The sequence below is a fragment of the Gavialis gangeticus genome, unplaced genomic scaffold (genome assembly GCF_001723915.1).
Source record: "Gavialis gangeticus isolate Ggan-Ray unplaced genomic scaffold, GavGan_comp1, whole genome shotgun sequence".
NCBI lineage: Eukaryota > Metazoa > Chordata > Crocodylia > Gavialidae > Gavialis > Gavialis gangeticus.
The window spans coordinates 22,035,277-22,059,834 of NW_017729002.1; the positions used below are offsets into that span (position 1 = coordinate 22,035,277).

At 45.2% G+C, this 24,558-nt stretch overlaps 1 protein-coding gene across 1 annotated transcript in view; it reads right to left on the reverse strand.

Moving 5' to 3' along the window:
- Positions 1-5,561: 5,561 nt before the first annotated feature.
- Positions 5,562-24,558, reverse strand: part of NTN3 (netrin 3) — a 122,353-nt gene continuing 103,356 nt past the window's right edge. Inside the window, exons 6-7 of the mRNA XM_019507652.1 lie at positions 12,835-12,909; positions 5,562-10,951 (exon numbers count right to left, since the gene is read on the reverse strand). Coding sequence (XP_019363197.1) covers positions 10,623-10,951; positions 12,835-12,909 — 404 coding nt within the window. The 3' untranslated portion in view covers positions 5,562-10,622. The remainder of the gene's footprint in view (positions 10,952-12,834; positions 12,910-24,558) is intronic.

Genomic DNA, 24,558 nt, shown 5'->3' on the forward strand with positions numbered 1-24,558 from the left:
TCCAGCTCTTCCTACACATGTGCGCGCGCATGCACACACACACACACACACACACACACACTCACAAACTGATGGCAGGTACCAAAGCCTTTCCTTGTATTGGCTTGGGTGACTGGCCCATTTCATTTATCAACAGGGTTTTTGTTAAATTTAATTTCTTATCACTTTCAGAACAGACCTTTGTGGAAATGAACATTAAAAAAAATTAAATGAAAAATACCTGAGATTGAACAGCAAACACTAAATTGGCACTGGTATGTGCAAGGTAAATTAAATAAATATTACAAAGAATGGCCAACATGGAAGGTATCTTGGGCATTTTTCACATTTTTCAATGGAAAATTTAGAGAGGGAGGTTGAGATTTTTTTTTGAGAGGGAAAACAATTCAGTTTCCAAACCACGCATGTATTTCCTTGGAGCCATAAATAATGGCTGCTGAAAAATGTTATCTGCTGTTTTTGAGAGCGGTTACCTCAACCTTCCCTCCCCCATGTCCTTCATCCAGCCAGTCTCCTGATTAAATTTTTGTCTTCCCTGCAGAAAGAATGAAGAGACCATCAGACAGGAGATCTCTGAGATACATTTTGTCTTTATTCAAGGAGCTTAAAAATGAATTTGCATCATCAGAAGATTGGAGGGCCAAGGGTTGGAGCCAGCTCCAAACATGAGAGGAGCTTCCTTTTGACTTGTTCTCTCACTTGAAATCTTCACATATTCTGAGAAAAGCCAGAGGAGGAGACAAGGTATTTGCATATGTTTTTGGTGAGCAGCAGGTCTGATTTCGAGATAACATCAGAAGTATGGGTAGGGCATATAATATTACTCCCTTCACCAGCTCCACCCCATTCCTAGATCAATATCCCACTGGACTGTAGAGATCAGAGGGAATTTTAGGTCTGGAGTTACTGATGTGGCCAGGGAGGAATGTGTAGATTGGAAGGAGAGATGAAACTGCTGTAAGATTTCCTAATGTCGATTATATCAGGCCCACGCAATGAAAAACATTGGTTATATGAAGCATAGAAGACCATCCAGACTGAAAGTCTTGGAACCCAGACACCTGAAAAATAAAATGGTGTGGGGAGTAGTTGTTCTCCACTTCCCCATTTAGGACGAGACAACTCCTACTAGATCTTTGTGGTAGGCTGAAGGAAAGGGTAATCACCTTCTTTCCATTAGTGCACACAAAAAAGGACAGCTTGAAGAGAGAGAGAAAGTGTGACTTGTCTTTCTCTAGGGAAGATGAGTGACCACAAAAAGTGTCCTCAGATATGAGTATACTACTATACTAGTGTAATTCAGAAGAAAATTGGCCTCACTGTGTTTTCATGGGAGAATAAATAGTTATTGATTAAAGAGACTTGTTTCCTTTGGAGGATTCAGTACTATTTTTCCAGATGAATTCAAGTTCCAGAAAACAAAACTATGGTGAGATTATCTCACTAGCTAGGTAATAAATCTCAAGTTTAAAATTTCAAGTGTGTGCATTCAGTCATTAGACCTGACAGAAAAATGTGGAAAAAATATTAATCATTTTCCAACCTTTGAACTTTTTTCTTCAATTTGCTTATCCAGATTCAACGTCACAACAACAATACTCATTATTTTTACATTTGAAAAAGTAAAGTAAAACAGAAGTGAAATTACAAGGTTCCCATTTTAAAAATCCTCATTTTTCATTCCAATTCAACTTTGTGATGAAATCTTGTCAATTTAGAAATTTTGATTAACTCTAAAATACCTTGAAAAGCTGCAGAAATATTTTTTAAAAGAAATCCTGAAGCAATAATACTTGTCATTGTTCCAGTCTCTTACAAAAGGTGCCCCCACGTTAAAGATCCAGGTTGTAGCTGTATCAGTCTAAAGGAAAAAGCAATCAGGACCTGTGGTAGAGGTGATATCTTTTATTAGACCAGCTAGATTTTTGCAAAAAAAATTGTATAATTGCAAGCTTTAATTGAAAGACTGCAATTAAGGACATTTTTTTGTAAAAATCTATTGGTCTAATAAAAATATCACCTCTACCATGAGTCCTGATTGCCTATGTTAAAGATATTTCCAAGTAATAATCCAAATTTGATCATTTGCATTAGTACTGAAAGAATCAGTGTTGCTATTAGAAAGCATTAGGACAGGGATACTTTCATAGGTGCATAACTGTGCATTCCATAGTTGTAATGGTTTGTTTAATTTACCAGATTGTTTCTCGTTATAACAAAATATTGATTTCCAGTTGAATTAATTTAAGATATAGTGTGCAAATCTTTGATTACTAGCTCTTGCTAACAATCAAAATACTTTTTTTTCAGTCTTTAAACAGAGTTTGTGAAACAGTATCCACCCAGTTTATCTTGGAGTCACTCTTGACTGGACTTTAACTTATAAACCACATTTCTAGAAAACTGCTTTAAAAATCAAAGCAAGGAATAACCTACTTGCCAAACTTGCATGCTCTGCTTGGGGTGCCAGTGCCCCCACCCTATGTTCATCTGCTCTCACACTGTGTTATTCGGCTGCAGAATACTGTGCCCCTGTATGGGCTCGTTCGTCACACAGCAAACTAGTGGACACCCAACTTCATGCGATAATGTGACTTGTGTCAGGCACCTTGCACCTCACTCCACTTCCATGGTTACCAGTCCTCAATAACATTGCTCCCCCTTGTCTCCACTGCAGAAAAGCTAAAGTCAACTTACTAGCCAGACTTCATGATAATCCTACACTGCCAGTGTACTGAGACATATTCCACTCACCAGTAGCTCGGCTCCCCTCAAGATGCCCAGTATGATCCACTCTTTCAAAAACCTTTGGTTTTCCTTACTTACTCAATAACACGAAGAATGGTTAGCACAAGCACCAATCAATCACCACATCATCTCTGACCCTACAGTCAGTCAACAAGGATTTAACTGGCCACACCATTGTAATCATCACCCCTCCATCAGACTCTCTCTTGAATACTCCTGCACCAACATTTCCTTTTTAGACACTATGATAATATGCAAAATGGTAAAATACAAACCACCATATACAAGAAACCCACCAATCAATATACACATCTGCACAGAACCAGCAATCTTCCTAAACACACCAAGAAAGCCATAACATACAGACAAGCTTTCCAATACCACTGAATCTGCACTGAGAAGAATACCCGCGATTGTCACCTTGTAAATCTCAAAAGAGTTTCACCCAACAAGGACACTGCTCCAGAGAAACAGATCCCACTTTTGAAAGAGCCACCTGGATACCATGTGAAGAACTGCTGAAGTACAAAAGGAAAATCCCTACGAATCACACCCCCTTAGTTATGACATACCATCCTTCATAGCAACCTATATGGAAAATCCTCCAACAATTGCAACCCATACTAGAAGAAGACCCAATTCTTAAAGAGATCTTTCTAGAACCACCTATCCTAGCCTTTAAACAGGAAGCGAAACTTGCCAACCTCATCACCAGAAGCAAACTTCCTATGGCCCAAAGCACACTGAATGGATCCAGACCATGCCAGGACAAGAAATGTAAAAACTGCCAACTCATCTCTATGACTCCCACAATAACTACATCCCACAACAGAACCATTACCATTCCTGGGTCTTACACCTGCACCTCCAGAAATGTAATATATATCATCCAGTGCACTAAATGCCCTAATGGAGAATATGTAGGAGAAACCAAACAACAACTGCGTACCAGATTGAACACACACCAAAAATCCATGGAAGACAAAAATATTCAATTACCTGTGAGTGCACTCTTCTCAGAAAACAGCCACTCTCTCTCCAGTCTCTCAGTTCTAATCCCCAAAGGGAACTTACAAAACACCTTTCATGGATGAGCCTACAAACTTCACTTCATAAATCTATTGGATACAAAAAAATCATGGACTAAATATAGACATTGGATTTATTGTGCATTACAACCTGCCTGCCATCCGACAGCCCCAGGTAACCCGTTTGCATTTTACGAGCTACATTCTCTCACCGGTTCAACATTCCCCCCTTTCTCCCTCCACCTATCTGTCTCACACCTATTGTCTCCCATTCCCTCTAATCCTCACTGTCATGCATTTGCAGTTTCACAGGCCCACATTTTGCATTTTGGCTTTTATTCCACCTAGGAGAACACACAAAACACCAGCAGACTCTCCCTATACCTAAAGAAAGGTGTTTGTGCCAGAAAGCTTGCAAAGAACATTTTTTCCAACTATTTAGTTTGTCTAATGAAAGATATCACATTTACCCAAAGAACCTTGTTTGCCTTGTCCTTAGACCAACACAGCTACAACCAACAACCACCCACGCCACTATTGGGCACTTTTCAACTGTTTTCAAATTGGACAAGGTCACTGAGCCTCAGACCTATAGCAATGGGGTCTTTGCAATGATAACAAATGTACTTCAGATCATGTCCCACACTTGACTCATGTCTATTTACAATGCTGCCTGATGGTCCTCAAGCTCTTCACATTGGTGACTGGAACAATATGCCGAAACCACATATGCTAAATCATTGGTTCCCAGTCTCACTGCATGACCCAAATCAGGGTTGCAGGGTGTCCTCAGTAGGGTCGCGAAGGGCTTTCACATACATGCACATGCACATTCACATGTACTGTCCAGGAGTGGTGGGTGGGGCAGGGCCACCATGCACAAAGGGGGCAATGCCCCCCGGGCCGCTGCTGCACTCTGCTTCCAGCAGCCCCCATGGTGCTGAGTCAGGAGGTCCTGTTGGTGGGCAATTTAGGGTTGCAGCAAAAAAAGGTTGGGAACCACTTTGCGAAATATATAAACTATTGGTAAAGGTTAGATTTTTCTTCTACAGCTATAATTATACCAATGCAATCCCAAATATGGACATGGTTAAAACAGTACAAAAGTGTTCATCATAGTATTCTTTATTCCCTTTTCCTTCCAGGCAGCAAACCTCTCAGTATATGCAGTTTTATATTAGTACAACTGTGTTCAGGCTAGGGGTTGTGTGGCTCATGTATGCTGATAGTTAAACAGTGCAGTTAAATTTGTGCAGTCCTTTGGGTCCAATCTTGGAGGCACTTACTAAAAGATGTAATGACACTACTATGTCCTGCTAAGTGAAATCTTGGCTCTGTAGACATCAATAGGACCAAGATTTCAACCACAGATGTCAAGGGGATAATTCAGTAGTAACCTGCTAGAAAGGTATGGGTCATCTTCTGTTTTATTTTAGACAGATTAGTAATGATAGTTACATGATTTCTAGATCATGGCTAATTAATTGTTTAGACTGTTATAGAGTCCAACAGGCTGTATTATCCATGACTTACAAGCATGTATAATACCTACTATTAATCCATTTAAAACCCTCTGTAACATATACTGCTCACAGCTGTAACATGTATAACTTTTATAGTGATCTATAAATGCCCCTTTACCATAGTTTGGGTGACTTTGCATGATCCCTCACCTATTTTTTTGCAATATTAAAAAGACTAGAAGGCAGTTTCCTGTTTGGTTGCTAATTATTCTTTCATAAATTACACAAGAAAGAATGTTGGTTGCAATGATATTATACCAGCTGTGGGCTGATATTCTTTTTATTTTGCTGTGAACTTTTTCTTTCAAGAAACAAACCTCAAACATTTGAAATGTCGAAGTTAGGCTTTGGGAAAAATATAATGATAATAATATTAATAATACTAAGCATTATTATTATTACTTGAGGTTTTTCAAAGTCAAAAGATGAAAGAAGGAGTTTTATTTCCTATAATTGTTTAATTCCAATAAATACAGACCCTTTTAAATTGAAATCTTCCATTGCAGTTTTGGGATCCAAAGTCAAAAGCACTGCCTGAGAAGTGGACTGGCTTGAAATAGAACAGTTTTGCTGCCCAAACAAATGGGCTCTGCTCAAGTATAAATTCTTTGAGTCAGATCCTCAGCTGGTTTACCTCCATGAGCTCTGTAGCTCTGCTGAAACCAATGGAGTTGTGCTCATTTGCATCAGCAGAAATCAGACCTGTGATTTTTAATCATTGGTAGTGCTATTAATGAACATAGAGGTCATTTTAAAGGCATGGGGACAAATCTTCTAGCAATGCAAACTGTCACAACGCCATTAATTTCAATAAAGCTATATCCCATAGCACTTGTGGCCCATTGAGTTAGGTTTTGTTTTCACTCATATGCTGCTGTAAATTTACTGATATAAATGGAGTTATAAGAGTGACTGACTGACATCTCCTGTGTTGTAGGCTAGCCCAAGGTAGAAGCACCGCTGACAGCCAATCCAATTTCAGCCCTATTTTGAGTACTTAAGTGGGACTTCAGTACTTAAGTGCACAAGCTATGCACTAAGTGCACATGGGGGAATTGCATCCCAAGTGAATAAGACCCAAGGCCCTGTGGCTTCTATCTTGATTATATCCCTTTTACATTTAGCTTTGATCTTTGCTCCTACAAGTTCCTAACAGAAGAAAGGTACCTCAGCTAGATAAATAGGCACAGCACCATTGAAGCCAGCTCATCTGTCCCTTTTATATCGTCAAAGCCTCTGACTCTTTGCTGTCCTTGGAACAGCTTCTTACATGCTCTGGAGGAAATTCTTTTTCCTGATTGCCTCATCCCAAGCAGAGCAGGAGAGACTGGAATGAAAGTCAGCAGTGCTAACACCTGGGTTAGGTGAGGAATACAGAGGGGAGGAAGCACCATCAGTCAACTTAAGTACAGAATCCAATCTTAAATTGTCTCATGGAAAGAAAACACTGGGTTAGACAGGCAAGACATATTAGATTTGTGTTATTAAAATAATAATAATAATAATATAATAATAATAAAAAAAGAAAAAGTACATATCTTATATATGTTACACTATGTTCCATAACATTTGTTGGGTTTCTTTTTACATATTCAACAGTATTTCATGGAGACGTCCTGGTCTGTAGCATCTCCCCCATTCTTTTGCTGTGTTGCATTTAGGAAGATATTTACAGGATATGCAAATTATAGCATGCAGGTCTAAAGACAACTGAAGCAGAGAGATGAGGAGGTAGGGCTTCTTGCAGTGTGCTTTGCCCATGTCATACCTTTATGGGTGCCCAAACTTTGCAGTCTTCAGGACAACCTTGCAAGGAGCCTGAAAACAGTACTCAGTTTGCCCATGTGTGTTCATATATCTAAATAAAAAGTAAAGGCACACAGACAGATGAGGTTATTTTAATATGACTTTCATTTTGGATTCCCATCTAAATCTCCTAGAGGTCTGGGAATCTCAACGTTTAGATATGCATGCACCTAAAATTTTAGCAGAACATGAGGAGAAATAACTCTGTGTTTGCCAGCCTCAAAATCCAGGAGCTGATCTGTGCTGTCCTCCCATAACAGGGAGAACGCAGCAGTGAGCTGGATTTCCTGAGGCCAAGGGCTGCATTTGGCCCTTGGGCTGCAGCTGAAAGGACCAACTTACATAATCTACCTGTGATGTTCACCTCTGTGTATAGGGACAGTAAGAAGCCTGTGCACTGGAGTCAGACCTGAGCTTGAGTGGAACTCAGCAGCCCCTTGGTATGAGGCTGCATCTACTCAGGCATTAATTCTTCCCCAAGAGTTCAGCTTGAGTGGTATTCAGTGCATGAGAATGCAAAGACATGCCTGCTACCTCTGAGAAGCACATTCATACACCAGCTGTCAGGAGTGGAAAGAGTCCCTCCTTTTTTGCTTTGCCTTTGCAGTTTCCAAAAATTTTAAAGTTAAACTGCTATTATGATAGTAGCTCACTTTCATGGTTGCCTGGAGGGGGTCTTTGCCCCTCCTCCTGCTGCTACCTGCAGATCAGAGGCAGTAGCACACATGAATGCACATGCATACACATAGACCCTTCCCCAAAGACCTGGAGGAAATAAAAACCATGGCACCAGGTCCTGAGCCAGTGGCCACTAAAGCCAGCAGAAAGACCCCTTCTGATTTCTGTGGGGCCAATGGGGCACATCATAAAACTCCCGGGTCTCCTGCTCCTCTACCTTACAGCTATTCACACTTGTGCAAAACCAATGCAGACTACTACCATTCATGGTCCAGGGTCTCAGCTGGTATAGACCGGCATAGGTCCCACTGGCTTTAATAGGACAGTTTGCATCAACTGGGGATCTGGACTCTTATTTGGTTGTGTTTTGCACTACTATTTCATGCTAATGAAAAAGGTTGCACAAAGGCTGAGGGGGATGGGGGACTGAGCCCTGTAAATCACAGCCAGTTGGAGGACGAGACACTTGGGGTGTGGATGACCCCTGTTTTTTTTTCTTCACTGACAAGTTTCCTAAGAACTCCACTTTTGGGCAAGGAGTTCATCAGTTTCACTAGTGCCCTCCCAGCCACCCAAGGAACACAGGCACCATGAGGGGGCTGGGAGGGATAATTCAGTTTGTTCATGCACTGTTCTTATTTGTCGCATGAACATTTTGCACAGAAAATACCTTTAAAATTTAAGTTCAGTAGTGAGACTGTCAGCCCAAAGCCCCACTGCCAGTCAGCTTGGGGAACGAGAGCCTGCTGTACCATAAGTGTGTTACAGGCCAAAGTCAAAACTATGTTACCCATAAAGGATCTTGTTATTTTTGGCCATTGTTACTATTACTAATTTCAGGCAAACTGTGAGTGATTCCCATATTGCCAGCAACCCGTGGTTTCGTAGCCGGAATTGTCTGAGCACTCAGAGCTATGCATCATTCTCAGGACAGGCGTAGAGACACAGATTCCTGCATAATATTCAATGAGACACCGTCTGGAATACAATTCCTGTCCTCCCCACCCCTAACAACAGTGCAAGATATTGCTCTCACCAGCTCAGGAAGCAATCAGGTACTTGGACCAGCTTTGCTTGTGGATTAGCAAACAGGGCAGGGGACTGAGTGAGGAGTGAAGGGGCCTTGTTGTAGCTGAGACCTGCAACCACTGATACCCATGAAGGTCCCCAACTCCTGCTGAAGTCTGTAGGGATTAGGCTCCTAAATATCTTTGAGGAGCTGAGACACACAGGCTGCTCAGTGTTGTTCTGGTAGAATATTTTAGGCAGTATTTTCTAGAAACTAAGTGGACATTAATTGCAATCTTACAATAACAAACCACATCACAGGCCTTTCAAAAAGCCTGATGGCACCCTGCATTTATATGGATGTACAAGAGATCAGAATCTGGGCCTTGGTACTCAAACTGCATATTCAAACTGAGTGAGTCTGCAAACTGCATGGGACCCAACACACTGAGTTTGGTCTAGATCATACCTATACCAGGAGTCACTTCATGGAAGTCACATGAGCCAGGCTGGTGTAAAACTTGGTGTCAGTGAGAAAGGAGATTCAGTCTCCTGCCATAAAGTCAGGGTCCCACTAAAGGGCATGGTTGCACTGATTGCAAAATGAGAAGAGCTGTCCATGTCCCAGCATTCTCAGGTAACTTCAGGTAATGTGGATGGTGCTGCTACCGGGAACTAGTGCTGCGAAGTAGAAGAGAATGGGACTCAAGCCCACCCCATGGTGGTGGATGAATGTCTATAATGACTGGACGTGTTAAGGGTCAGGGCAGTGGCTGTCTAGACAGCTTCACACATGACTGCAAAGGCAAGTGGGGGGCTGGCAGGATTATGTGCTGGGAGCAAAATGTGTGTCATGCTTATCCAGCACAGTTCAGCCAGGACGCCTCAGCCTGAACCCCACTGAGTCGCTCTCTGGGCTTCCCAGCCCTCTTGCAGGACACTGACCATGCCTTTTTGCACCCCCTTGCCTTTCCAGCATCTGTGGGATGTCCAGCGCATGGAATTCTCAACATCAGTCGTCCAGTGCTGGGTCTACCAGGAGTTCTGCCAATGGACCATAACCCTGAATAACTGGATCTCCACCATGCAGTTCTGACAGTGCCTTAACCCACAGTTCCCCTGCCTGCCAGCCCAGGGCCTTAGATAAGCCTACTAATGAGCCACCATTCTGAACCACAACATTCCTGGACCCCACCCTTACCCAACAACTATACTGGCTACAAAGAAAGGCAGAGGCAGTCCAAGATCTGAAATCAGCATGTCAAGCCAGGTCCTTAGCTGGCATAGATCAGTGTAGATCTGCTGCAGCTACCACAGAGGGAATAGGAAACTCAAAGTGGGCCATTTTCATAGGCTGTGGAAATGGACTGCAGAGCTGAGACTACTGCAATCCTATGAGGCTAACACTGAGCAAGGAGAACAAAGCGTTGAGACTTCACACTCAGACACCAGAAGCAGCAGTGAGAGGCAAGCTCCTCACTGAAAGGGAAAAGAGGTCAGAAATAAGGAGACATACAAACTTGGGAGGTGCCCAGATAGACTCATTTCCTCCATGCTTCTTCACACAATGGGCGCCACCAGCGTCTTCTTCCACTTTGCTCCTCATTAAAGGTTTGTCGTTATTGTGTTATTTTTAATAAACGTTAAGGGAAAAAGCCCACCCATGCACACACACACATGTACATACATGCACAGAGGGAAATCATTGCCAAAATATACACTATAGACAGGAGAGTCCATTCACACTATATATATATACAGAGTCTCTGGGAAGCAGTCTGGAGCATGGGAAAAGGGCAGGGGCTTCCATAAGGGACAGACACAAAACCAATCATGGTTTCACGCACTTCCCCTTCTTCTCCCGCCGCTGCAGTTTCCGGAGGCGCCGGGTCCAAGCATCCCGCCACTGGATGACCAAGCTATTCTTGTCGGCCATTAGTCCTGGCCGGTCAGTGGAGTTTTCACTGATTCCCATGACCAGGTACTTCTTGCTGATCTGAATCTTGGGGCATTTGCATGCCAAGTCTTTCATGTGGATCCACAGGAAGTTGTCACCTCGCTTCACCCGCTCATCGCGGCACTTGTAGACTGAGAGGATGTTGATAGTGAACTTGGCCCAGTTTGCCACGGTCTCCATTTCTAGGACATTCACTTGGACGACTGGGAGAAAAGAGGCAAAGAGAGATGCAGTGACTGAGACAGCAGGAAGGAGTTGGCAATGATACTATTTCCCTGGTTCCTTTAATAAAAGTCTGGCGACAGGCAGACCTTCTTGGCTCAATATTTGTATGATTGTTATAAAGTTCTGGCAACAGGCAAACTTCCTTGGCTTGGTATTTGTACACTTGATTCTACTTTTAGATGGGAGCCCCAACCTTTAATGAAACAATCTGTCTGGTTTCATAGCAGCTTCTGTATGGGCTGATTTAATGATATTTAATGGTTTCTCCTGGCTATAGTACTCGGTGACTCAGGAGTAGGGTTGGTTGAAATGTTTCTGTCAAAACTTTTCTCTTTTTTTTTTGCACTAAAAATGACTTTTTGATTAAAACAATTTTGTGTAGACAATTTTCAGGGAAAAAATTATTTCCAGTAGGCTGTTTTACATCTAAAATGCTCTAATTTAGGACTTGTTTCTACTCAGCATGTTACAGTACCAATGGTCTCTAACCTCCCAGGAGATTACTAAAGGAATCCATGGAAGGGGCATGGTTGGCTTGTCAGGCACTGTGTTGAGTGCCATTCCAGTGGAAATCCTGAGAAACTAAATGGGTTTAGCTGCAAAAAAGTCTGGCTGAATGGTGGGGATAACTTTAGAGAGCCGGACTCTTCTCACTCCAAGCTCACATTCATTCCAGCTACCTCCTCCCCCCACTGCACCCGACTCAAAGCCATCTGACAACCATTTCTATTGCTCTCCACCTTGCCAAAAACATCTTTTCTGCTAGAGCCAAGGGTTCCTGCGGAAGATCAATCAAAAAACTCTCCCCGACAAACCTCCCATCGCTCCTAAGTGTGAATGCACTTGTGTCAGAGTGATTAACAACGTGCAGTCAGGATCCTCTGAGCCCTGGCCTCACAGGGGTGATTTTCATCAGATTTCTCCCAAGCCCCCTCAGAAAACTAGCGCATGGAGAAAATGTTCTTTTTAACATATTTGGCAGACAGAGAAGGACGGAGGGGGAGAGGAGGAGAGGGCACGGAATTTTTTAGAAGGTTTGTTTTCATGAATCTAGTGCTAGTGAAAAGGGCCAGATTGACAGGCCTGGAGGCTTAAGGCCTCTCTGCCCCTGAGGCCAGTACAATACCATGATGGCAGTGCTTGATACCCTGAACTCACCCACCACCAACCCTCAGTACATTTCAGCACTGCTCTGGAAGGAGTGCCTTAGGAAGTGAGAGGTTCACATCGGATCTCTGGGGAAGGAGGGGAAAGGTGGCTTTTTCTGCAAACCCTGCTGTATCTAGAAGAGTGATACCCACAAGCACACTAAAGGCAAAAATCTGAGAAACTGCTGCCCTTGCAGTTACTTCCTGACCATGGATGCAACTCTCAGCCTCAGATGCCTCAGATTATTTAATGCCACAGAGCAACAAATATTCAGATTGGGACCTGCAATTTTACATCCAAGCCATTCATAGTGATCCCCTTTAATACTTAGCACCTACCAAGTAGGTACAAATTCCCATCAGCTAGCTGAAAATTAGCTGAAAGGGAGACTTTTTGTGGGGTATGGACATCAGCTCAACAGAAGACTGTCATTAGCCTCAAAGCAATCATCAGAGAGCAATGACTTTTAGTCTCTGCCGACCTTGGAAGTCTCTTCTGTGAGTGATCAGAGCTCTGGCTAGTTTGAGGGACGTGGTGTGCAGAAGATGGAGAGAATGAGCTGCTGAGAGCATGGGAAGGATGCTCTGATGGGATATGGGCAGGGAGGCATGTACTTGGGAGCACCTTGAGCAAATCAGGAATGGGTGAAACCATCCCAAGCTCACTTTTCTTCACAGCTAAATTGACTCGAATGCAGGGAGGATCTTCTTACCATAATCCTTCTTGCAGTACTTTTTCAGATTGATCTTGTAATTGCCTTTGGCTGGTTTGCAGTACGAGTCACAGTCTGCAGAGGAGAAACAAGGAAAGATTACGCTCTGAGTGATTTTAAAGAAGCTTTGTCTCAGAGACAGCATCACCCCCAGAGAAGAGGAGAAGCCTACAGATAAATATCTGCAGGACCCTAGCTCAGCAGTCATGGTGAATCAAAGAGCAGTAAAACCCAGCATCATTTTGTACTGCAGATTATTTACACACCAAATCCCCCTGATGCTCTCTGGGAGTTGTTTTGAGTAGATTCTCAGTTGGTGTAAATTGATGTAGTTCCTTTGACTTCTGCCGAGGTCTGTCAGTTTATATCAGCTGTGGATTTGGTCTACTGTGAATAATAAAACAGCAGAGCTCAAAATAAATGACAGCAGATGGTGAGAGAAACTGAGAGGCATGGATTTGAAGCTTGTTAGACAGGGACCAACAGGGCTTTTTGTGTATTTGCACAACTCCCAGTATAATGGATTCAGATCGACTCTTTGGGGGATAAGGCAATACAAATACTAAGAACAATGAGGAGGAAAGCAGCCCATGGGTGAGCTCATTTGAGATCTAAAATAAAATAGACGGTGGAGAAACACAGGCCGGCTGCCTGGGGTGGTAGGAGCAGTAAAGGAAAAAGTCCTTGTACTCTCCATAGCCAGACTGGAAGAAGGCAGCTGGTGCTAGTAGGAGCTAGGAGACAGGCAGAGAGAGGCCAGGCAGCAGATCCTCATCTGGTGTGAATTGGCACAGCTCCACCAAAACCAGTAGAGCTTAACTGATTTAGTCCAGCTGAGGGTCTGTGCCCCAGGTCCTTTTGGGTGCGCTGGATACAGTCCCACAGAGGGTGTTAAACACATCAGCCCAATCTCATCTCTCACATATTCCATTGCAGTTAGTGGCATTACACCTGGTTACATTTGGCCCACGAGAAATAGTTTTGAGCTGAGTTCTGAAACAGCTAGAATCTGGTGGAGTTCTCTGTGGAGTTGGATACAGTTGCATTTCTCAAGGAGGCAGGGAACAGCCTCTTTCTGCACATGCTAAACTGCAAAGGGCTGGGATGTAGAGTGGATAGTAGCAGAAACTCCAGGGACAAGAGATGAAGACGTGGACAAGCACTTCATTCAAGCACTGCAGATTTGCAAACATGGGAGATGCAGAAGGAGAAGGGGATCAGAGTCAAAGATACCACTTTCACTAGAGACATGGATCCGAAAGGAAGGTCAGTGCTCAGGGCACACAGAAAGGGATGGATCATTTATGAATATGTTCTGGCTCCTGAGTTCCCTCTCCGGAGCAACAGCCATGTTAAGAACATGCTGTGCTACCAGCAGTGTTGCCCTCACCCACCAGATCACACCTCCTCCACGGTATAAGTAGAGGTGGGTGGCCAGGACAGTAGCTCTGGGCACTGATTTTGAGGGAGTTCAGGAATGGGGGTGGCTGCCACTGGCCCAGCCACCATGACTGCCCCAGCCACTACCACCCCTTCTAGGGTGCAGAAACTGCTTGCTATGCCTCTGCTTCTCCTGGGCTCTGGGTGTGGTGGTAGGTGCTGCTGGAGTTGAGATGGTGGTGTCCTTTGGGCACATGCAGCAATATTCCAGCCCAATATGGGGGCAGGGGCAATCCTGCTCTCAGACAGGCTGTGCTTCCTGACCTGCTCAAGTCCAATCACCTGCATAGGGAGTTAGGATCAGGCCTCTTTGTACCTGTTTCTAAAGTCCCAAATTTGCTTGCAAATCAGAGTAGGGAAGTTTGGGTATGCTCTTCTGCTCTGCAACACCTTTGATCCCAACAATTTCACAAAGAAGCCTCTTCTCTTCCTTCCTTTCTCCTGCCATCTTCCTTTGAACATCTCAATTTGTCTATTTCCAAACATTTTGCTTTGGTCGTATTTTTCTAAGCCCATCTTTCTTTTGCTGTTCTTTCTTCCTTTCTTCCCCTCTCTCAGGTTTTCTGTCCAGCTTGGTAATCTTGGCTCCCTTTCGCCTGGGACAGGGCAAGCAGTCAATGAAGCTGTCTTTGTCTGTGAGCTGCCAGAAGGACTGGGGAAAAGAATAACAACCTCCCTGTGCCAATTTCCAAAAAAACGGAAGAAAACCAGAAACACAAGCTGACCCCAGATTCCACTGCGCTCTCCCTTTCTGCCTGGCTCCCTTTTATTTTGGACTTTGTACCTTCTGCTTCAAATTTGTCATTGATAAAAACAACTCAGCACGAAGCTAATTCCCCAGCAAAAGAGAATAAATGCAGTTCTATAACTCAGCCTGTCCCTGCCCGCTCTGCCTAGGCCTGTGGTGCCCAGGAGCTGCCACTCTTCGTTTGCTTTTCATCCATCTCCTCTCCATTTCCACGTGGAGAAGTGCAGAAACATGCGAAGGCAAACTTTATGACCAGGTCATTTGTGCTGTGCTTCTTGGATCTCTCATCCCCTCTTAGATGAATGTAGCACTGATGACAGATATCTGATTGCCAGCCCTGGAGACTGAAGGGTCACCTAGTCCAACCCTCTTCATGGAAGCAGGTTTTACTATACACAAATACTCCCTGACATGCCTAGCCAGCATCTTCAGTGAACAAAACAGGTACTCGGAACAGGTTCTGTGAAGAGAATAGGTACAACACAGCACAGGCAGCAGCAATGGTATAACTAGGAGTGGGTGAGTGGGAGGCCAAAACAGGAGCAGCAACCCCTCCCCACACACACACACACACACCCCCCGGCATCTTTGCCCAGGGTACCAATATTCCTATTTATGCTCCTGGGCAACAGAATGCCAGATTTTAAGTACAGGTTCAGCAAACATGTCTGGGATGGTTTAGACAGGGATGGATCCTGCCTTGAGCGGAGCAGGGGACTTGTTTTGCCTACTCAAGGTCCCTTGCAGCTATATTTTTCAGTGACACTACATTTCCCTCAAACCCTCCTCTTCCATTTTGGTGCAGCTCAACCATGGCCTTGTGACATCACATCTAGGGGACAGCAGGATTAATTCTCCATGGCCCATTAGAGCCTTCACCTAGTCTAGAAGAAAATTTTGTCCCAGGGCCTAGTGGTCCAGCCACATTGTCAAATTATCATTGTGGGTTTATAGGGCACATGATGTGCACCAGCTCAAAATGATGGAGAACTTAACCCAGAGTGTCCAGTATGTTGAGGCTGCATTGTGCCAGTGTCAAGTCATTGTCCTAAATCACAGGAGACCTACCCACGTGGAGCAGAAGCTCTCCTTCCCACCACCTCCCACTTTCGCCCAGCTATGGAAAATATTGTTTTTCTGCTACTTCCCAATCCAGCTTACTTCCACTCCAGGCTGCCATAACAGTCCTTCAGGTCTTTGGCAGTTGGCATAAACTAGACAAGAAACCATTAGGCTTCCTTAACTTTCATTGGTGGAATAGCCCGGTATTGGAAGTATGCAAAGATGCCTTAAAGCTACAGTTCCCTGACTCTCGGTGCCATAGCCATACATCACGGTCCTTATTTTTAGCTATGATATTAGTTGTCCCTAGATAGTATATGATCAACTTCCAAAGGTTCTCCAATCATTCATTCATCCAGCAGACTGAGTACAGGGGTACGCTTTATCATTTTTCCAGTGATAATAGAGTACAATTTCTGAATTTAGTTCCTGAACATTGAGATTGTTTGGCAATCCCAAAACAGTGATAAAATGTAGCTCTTGGTCAGTGACACTTGGAAAGAACAGGCACTAGGTTAGCCCAAATGGCACAATAATGTTATAAATACTATGCGATCCTTATCTTGACAGTGTTGTTTCATGTATAAAGCTATGAGTGGGATTTTTGAAAGCACTCTGTGTTGGCTCAGTGACACTCATCGAGGTGGATGGTGAAACTCCGATTGCCTTCTGTGGGATCAGAGTCAGTCTTTCTCCAGGTATTTCTGAAAATCCAATCTTCTCTTTAGTTAGCAACGTATGATCTTATTCTCAGGGATTCTAGCCTGTTCTTTACAACTTCTTATTTCACTCATCACTGTAGTATCTGCCCTCAGCAGATCAGCTCAACAAAGGTTCTAACAGGACAGCAGTTACAAGGACTTACAAAAGCCTTTTGGTGCAACTACAGAGGCATGAGCTTAAACCTTGCTCTGCTGCTGACAGCTTCCCCCAAATTAACTCAGCTGTACATGGCTACTTAGTCATTCAGGCTGGGGAGTCCAAGACAGGTGGATACGATGCTAGCTAGGGAACTAGTGTGTCTTCCCCATATCTGCTCAATGGACTATCTAGGCTCAAGGCAGACACATGAGCTGACATGGCACAGAGGTACCCAGGAACAGCTGAACATCTCTATTTCTCATCTCGTGAAATTCTACATCTGCGCTGAGACTTCAAATGCAGCATCCAGGGACCCCCACAAAGTACAGGCTTGAACATAAGAGGATCCAGGGTGAGTCATAGATTCTTATGCTAGTAATTTACTCTGCCTCTGACAGACATGAATTATTATTATCATGTGTGGTGCCCTCAGGCAGAACCAGGACCCCCACTGTGCTCAGTATTGCATGTACTTGCACCTAGGTTAACCCCCTTTAGGGGACCTCTTACAGCAGTAAGCATCAGTTTGTATCAGGGGTCTTCTCCTCAGCACCACAGCTGCTGGCAGTGTTGCAGCCCCAAATCATTGCATCAGGAAGTGACACTGTCCAGGGAGGTACTAAAAAGAAATGCACAAGCAGGAGGGACAGCAGATAGGGGAGAGCCATTCATGTCAAACATTAGTCTCGTAGTGCCATTTTCACAACTGTCTAAGAACCTAGCCATGGTTACAGACATGGCTTGATACCAAACATATCACATGCTTCAACAGTGCTGGAATCAGGTCAGGTAACAACTGTATTGCAACCAAACCCACTGACTTGGCTGTGTGTGGGCGGGGGGGTGACAGGGCCTGTGAGAGACTGGGATGAGTGACAGTTGCTAAAACTGCCAGCCAGCTCAAATTTTCCAGGACTGTCTTGAATTTCAGAGCTGTGTGCTGGTGCCCCCTAAAGAGTCCCTGAAAATGGGACTTTTGTCCCAGCTTTGAAAAACCACTGCTCAATTGGGCAATACTCCTGATCATTCCTGGATGCCAGGCAGGGTCCTGCTGCTGTTAAGAGGATGCAGCACAATGCTGCCTGGCACCATACAAAAACAAATGCAGCTAAGATGCTTCCAAATCAAGGCAGAGCAGGTTACCACTGCGCCCAGACGTAGCTAATCCCCTGCAGCACCTCACTAAGGCCTCTACACCAACCAGAGCCACAAGCAGCATGGACCGTTCTGCTTCTGGAGTTCTGTGAAGCATCAGGGACTGAGTGCTGGATTTTGCTTCCCAAAACTTTGTGGCTTTAAAGCTTGCTAACCCTCCTCCCTGTAAGAAACCTACAGACTATTACTGCACACATGACCCTGAATCTGGGGGAAAGAGGTGTATATGAAATAAGCTGGATGGAATGGGATGGGAGGGAGAGAGGAAGCCTGGCAGCATGAAGGGCCTTTGTAGAAACAGAAGTTGAAGCCAAAGAGCACTGCCAAGGATCTAACATGGGGAGATCTGGCCAGAGAAAGAGCCATAAATCTGAGTCTTTTTTGTATAATAATAATTTTTTTAAGTGCCACAAGATGTAAACTAATCTGCTTAGTTAGAAAAACATGTTTCGGAGGATTTGAACAATTTCTTGAAGAAACCAGGAGGGTTTCAAGGAAAAAAAATGTTTAACAAGATTGGAAATGATTATTAATATTATTATTTTTAAAAGCTCTAAAGTGTTCCCAAAGTTCTGTACATGCCCCCCTGCCCCACATCACGCCTCAGCTCTCAGTTCTCTTCCCAACCACCCCCTCAACAAAGTTACCAAAACATTGTGCAATATAGTGGTCTGGGGGAAGAAGAAGGGGGGGAGGGGGATCATGTCAGGGGTAGGGAGACCAGTTGTGAAAAATGGGTTGTGGGGGAGAGAGTAACATTTTCACAAGTGTCTAAGAACTAAATCTCTATAGGTCTCCAGCAAATCCCACCAGGAAACACTTTGCATCTCTAAGCACCTAAAAATCTTTAAAATACTCCCCTACATCTCATTTTCAAAAAGCAGCCTGGGCCATGTGCAGACTGTGAACTCACTGTGCCCAGCAGCAGTGCTTGCAAGCAGGGTAGCCACATCCATTTGGCACCACAGGCCAGCTAACTGCCAATGGGAAAGGCTAACTGGCACTGGCATTCAGCACTGCACAGAGAGAGTCTTAAGCACTTAGGAGCTTACTCCCATATGCTAACACCTCCACTGGAAACATAATGTGGGTGCCTGAGCTTTGGAAGTTTTAGGCACTATCATGAAATGGGAGGAGGAACACAAGAGGATAGAGGAATGATGGGGCAAGAAATAACCCGAGACCTTCTCTATGCTTAGAAATGGTCCCAGTTTACCCACCAGTGACCAACAACTTGTGCTAGTGCACCACTGCCGTCAACTACGTGTCAAGACAAGACAGGGCTTGAGATAGGAGGTAAAACCCGATTAGCTGAAAGTCTGCTTTATCGCCTCTGGCTACAGAACAGCAGTGGTCCAACCACACTGACTACTATAGGGAATAAGGGGCTGAAATGAGACAGCTCTTGTGTGTGACAAACCTGAAGAATGAGTGGGGGAGGCTGTGGGATGAAATGAAGACAGAGGGATTGAGAGATGGAAATGAGGAAGGGGGGAATGACTGAGGAGGGGTGGGGGCAAGTTGAATGTGGTGGGAGTTAGACAAGAAACTGGGGAGACCAGATGGGAGGTGAAGGACAGGAGAACTGATGCTTTCCCCAGCAGGCATCTATTTTTGGAGAAAGAAAGACAGAAAATAAATTGTTCTGGGTTTCTGCTCATGATTAATATTTTGAAAATGTGATTATGAAAGGCCGGAAATGGTGCTTGCAATTAATACTTTAGGCTTAGTTTGGGGCTTTTTACACTTGGTTTTGTGCTGAGGAACATTTCTGAAATATGCACTTAATTTCTGCCTTGATTTATGTAAGGAACTTAAAAACAACTCACCCAAGTTATTTTTTTCCCTTCCTCGCCTTGCCCGTCTGCTTGGAACACATGGCCTTGATTCCCATGTACAGCACGGCCATTTCTACATTGCTCTCTGGTCATACACCCTGGCCTGAAAGTGGATGTGAGTGAATATCATTTACTGTCTCTCTACTCCACCAGAGTAACATAAATGCAGAATCAGGCTCCATGTAGTCATTTCTGCATTGGTGCTGCCATGAACTTCACTGATAGTGGCCTGTCCCATGCACAGCGATCCAGCCTACACTTCTATTTTGCCTTGCATTAGCAGCTCCAGTGATGCATTCCCATGTGGTACTATTTCACACACTGTTTTGCACTGGTGTATATATGACTGCATTAAGAGCAGGGAACTAAGTCTAGGTCTACCCTATGGATAACATGAGCTACACTGCTAGCAAGACACTCCTAATACAGTCCCAGCTATACTAGCAAAGCTGTACTTGTGCTGTCTGGTTTATTGCAGCCTCCTCCATTCCCACCCCAGGTGACACAGGAGACCCCAGCAAGAGCACAATTCTGCTGGCACAATGGTGTCTACATTATGGGCTTTTGGCAATGCAGTGGTGTTGCACATAGCTATGCTGGCAACAAGTCTGTGACTTGGTCGGATTGAGGACCTGGCTGTGGAAAAGGATGTGGACAATGCGGTAAGCCAGGAGTTACTGAACTGCAGTAAGTGGAGTGTTGTTGGTGTCTGACTAGTGTGAGTAACACTTTGTTACTAAAGATAGTGCTGATGTATGTGAGAACAAGAGGCAAAAAACAGGCAGAAGAATGGAAAATGGGAAGGGGAAAGAGAGCAGATGAAAGGCTGAAGCAGAACTCGTCCAAAGGGGATGTGAAGAAAGGGCTCCCATCAAGTGAACTGTCTTGTGCTGAGAGCCAGGGCTGCATCATACACTTTATATCAATCCTGAAGGGTAACCCTATAAAAGTGTCAAGAGAAGTTGGACACCCATCAGAGGAGTCATTTCACAAGCACCTCTCTCCCTTGCCAGCTCCCAGAGTATTTTTTTCCTCTTTCCTAGCTCCTTTTAAACTTCCCAGACATGGTGTTATATATGCTAAGGGGATTTGGAAAGAGGATCTATTTCAGCTTGAGTGGCTCCCCAGATATTCTCCTGACTGAGCAGGTATCTGCCTATTCATCTTCCCCACTGATACACTCCCCAACTGCCATCCCAGCACAAAGATGACACATATAGCCCATGAGCTCTGGGTTCCCCCAGGGTGGAAAGATCACCTGGCAGGGGTAGGAGATCTACCCATTTGAGAGGAGCTGGGGGGACCTGCTGTTGCCAAAAGTGAAGGAGGACAGGGGCATGCAAAGTTTATGTGGGTGGATGGGTGGGGGGGGCAGCCTTAGCCACAGGAGAGAGGTGCCTTGAGGCAGAAGTCACCTGGAAGTACCTCTCCATCCTGTAACTGGTAGCAATACTGAAAAGGACAAGCCAAACACAGAAAGAAGAGCTGTTTGTTCCCAAATAGACAAATCAAACAGAAAGAGATAGAAGAGCCCATCTCTCCCCTAGGGAACAGAATTACTGAGGCCCCTGCCATGTTCCTCTAGAGAAACCAGGCTGAACCCCTGAAACCAAGCAAGTGTTATTGAACCGACTGCTTCCCTGCCATTCCATCCAGGCTAAGGGTGAAAGACAGGGGGTGCTGGTTCTGTGGCTCCTTCTTTGCTGCCCACCAGTGCCTCACAGGCCCAGCTCTGTTGGTAGATAGGGGGCAAGTGGCCAGTTGATCTCAGAGCAGTACCTCCCCAGTCCACAGGACATTGTTATGCCAGGTGCTGGAGGCAGGGTCTTCATGCTGGAGCTGCCTCTGACCCAGTCCGGAGGCCTGCTGTCATTCAGGATCTGTGCCATGCAAGGAAGGAAGGCAGCTGGGCAGAGCCAGGAGGACTTTGCAAGGATGTCTCTTGGATTCCCTGAACCTCCACGCTCATCTGTGGCACCAAACTTCCCCACAGCCAGGGACACTCCCAAAAAGTCCCTCCTAGGTGGGAAGAAGCACAACCAGTGGGGATGACTTCACCTGGTGATGCCATGCAGCCACTTCAAGGGTGACTTGCAGCAGACTCACAACTATATCTGGGCCAGGTCATCAGCTGGTGGTTACTAGTACAGTTCTAGCAACTCCTCATTGTTGAATCACAAGCCCTGGAAAGACTCCTGAGACTGAGCCACATGAAAGGCACCCACATGAAACAGGTACATTAGAACACAATGGATGTTAGTCACTTAATTCCAGTGGAAACGTGTGTAAGTCCCACCAGGTGCCTCTTCATCTTTAGATACCTCAAAAGTTCTGTAAATCAGGCTTCCTCAGGTCTGTGTATCAGCACACGCCAAACCCCCTCAGCAACATGTACAGATCCCCTTCTACAACGTCACAACACAACCTCTGGGTATCAAACACCCAGACAGGCCCAGCTACTCTGAGGAGTTTTCTTCAGCGTGACAAGTACTTCATCCTCATTACGTTACAGCAGAGCACCTGGGAACTGGAAATTCCCATGGCTGAGTGGATCCACTCCTCCATATTGCAGCTCCCAGGCAGCAACTTTAAACTCCCTGACTTACATCTCACAGCCTGCAGGGAACCTCCAGCACAAATACAAGAGGACACTTCTGCCGCATCCACCTGGACATCTCAGTCATGCAGCACTGTTAGGTCTAAGCAGCTGCATCGCAGCACCCAAGAACCCACAGCTCTGAGAGGTGACTCCACCCTCATCTGCCACATCACACTCCAAGGGAACTCCCAGCACCAAGATACCACTGCACCCCATATGCTGTATCACAGCCCCTAGGAACCCGCTGCATTGAGGAATGATGCATTCCCCCTGCTATATCATAGCCCCCAGGGAATCTCCATCACCAAGACATGACAACCTCCCGTCTGCTATATCGTAGTCCCTGGAAATCCAGCACTTAGACTCAACTGCATCCCCTCTGCTGCACTGCAGCACCACAACTGCACTGAAAGACAACTCTGCCAATTTTGACACACTAGACCACTTCTCCTAGGACTTTCCAGTATGTCCTCTCCATTATATTTCAGTCCTCAGAAACTTGACACTCTATTTTTCTCCTTCTGCTATAGTACAGCCTCTGGGAATACCCAGCCCAAGCCACAAGTTGGATCACTGCCACTGCATTGCGAGTATAGCAACCAAACACACCTCCCGCTGTTCTGTAAATCTCTAGGAATGGCTAAGCCTGGCACCAAAGGCCCCTTAAATGGGCAGGAGCTCCCTACTGGGTCTATTGAGAGCTGCTGCTTATTTTTCATGGACAAAGAAGGAAGAACAAGCTTTTTCTTTAGGGGTACATGCAAGCATGAAACAGTTGATGCTGGGAAGAAGTAGACACAGCGCAGGCACAGCAGGTACCACTGTCTGAGCTGGTGAATGCTGTAGTATGGGCAAGGTGGGGAAGGACCCAAGCAGCTGTTGTCAGCTCCCCCGTACACATGTGTGCTGCCACCCCCCAACACAAGACTGTGGAGTTTTCTTGTGTGTCCAGATCACCACCATCACGCCCAATTTCCATCCCAACTTCTCTCAGTGCTGGCCACAGCACTTGTGGCTTCAGGACCCAGCTGGATGTGGCAATGTGGGAACACAATGAGGGCTTCCCTGAATTCTACACCCTTTGTCAGTGGACTTTCCCTCCCCATGCCTCAGTTTCCTTTTCTCTGCAACAGGGACATGCCAGCTGCCTACCTAGAAAGCATGTGGTGACTATTATTCACTTATCCAAGTGCTTGGATAATGCTGGACTGCACTCTACTCTCACCTGCACTGCTGTGGATTGGGATCGACATCTGAGGAGTTACTGCAAGTTGATCCTGGTGTGGCTGGGAGCAGAACCAGGCCTGTCCATCACTCTGTAAGATGGAGTGTTACCATGATGAAGTCCCTTGCCAGGCAGCACAATGCTCACCTCCCCTTGGGTTTCCCTAGCACTGAGCTAACCCCCACACCAAACCATGACTTTTTCTCCTCCCAAAGAAAGTGTACCTGATGAATCCCTTTAACTCAAGCAGATTGGGTTAGCCTGGGCTGCTCACCTGTGTCACGATATGAAAGCTTTATTGAAACAGAAGGGGAAAAGAAGATTAGAAACAGACTTCAGTAAACTGCTTCTCTTCCTCCCCCCACAAACACATTCCCACGGCCAGCCTCTCTAATTCCTTTTCTTTTTCCAAAGTTCACGCCTTCCCCTTCCTCCCTCAGTCGCCCCTAAACTTTTTTCCACTTAAGCAAGTCTCCCCAGCCCAGCTTGGAACGCTCCACCCCACCAGGAATGATCTGAATGTGTCGTGCTCAGCAGGGGGACCCAGTTTTGTGGCATGCATCCAGGTGGGCATAGAAAGGAAATAGCTGCCATTTGTGTGCAAGTGTGTCTGAGGGAGAGTGCAAGAATGTAGGGGTGTGTGTGTGTGTGTGTGTGTGTGTGTGTGTGTGTGTGTGTGTGTGTATGAGGGAACTTATTGGGTGTGTGAGAGAGATGAAGAGAGAGAGAGAGAGAGAGAGTGTGTGTGCATGCATGCGTGCGCACACTGTGTAGGGACTTATGGGTTTGAGGCTAT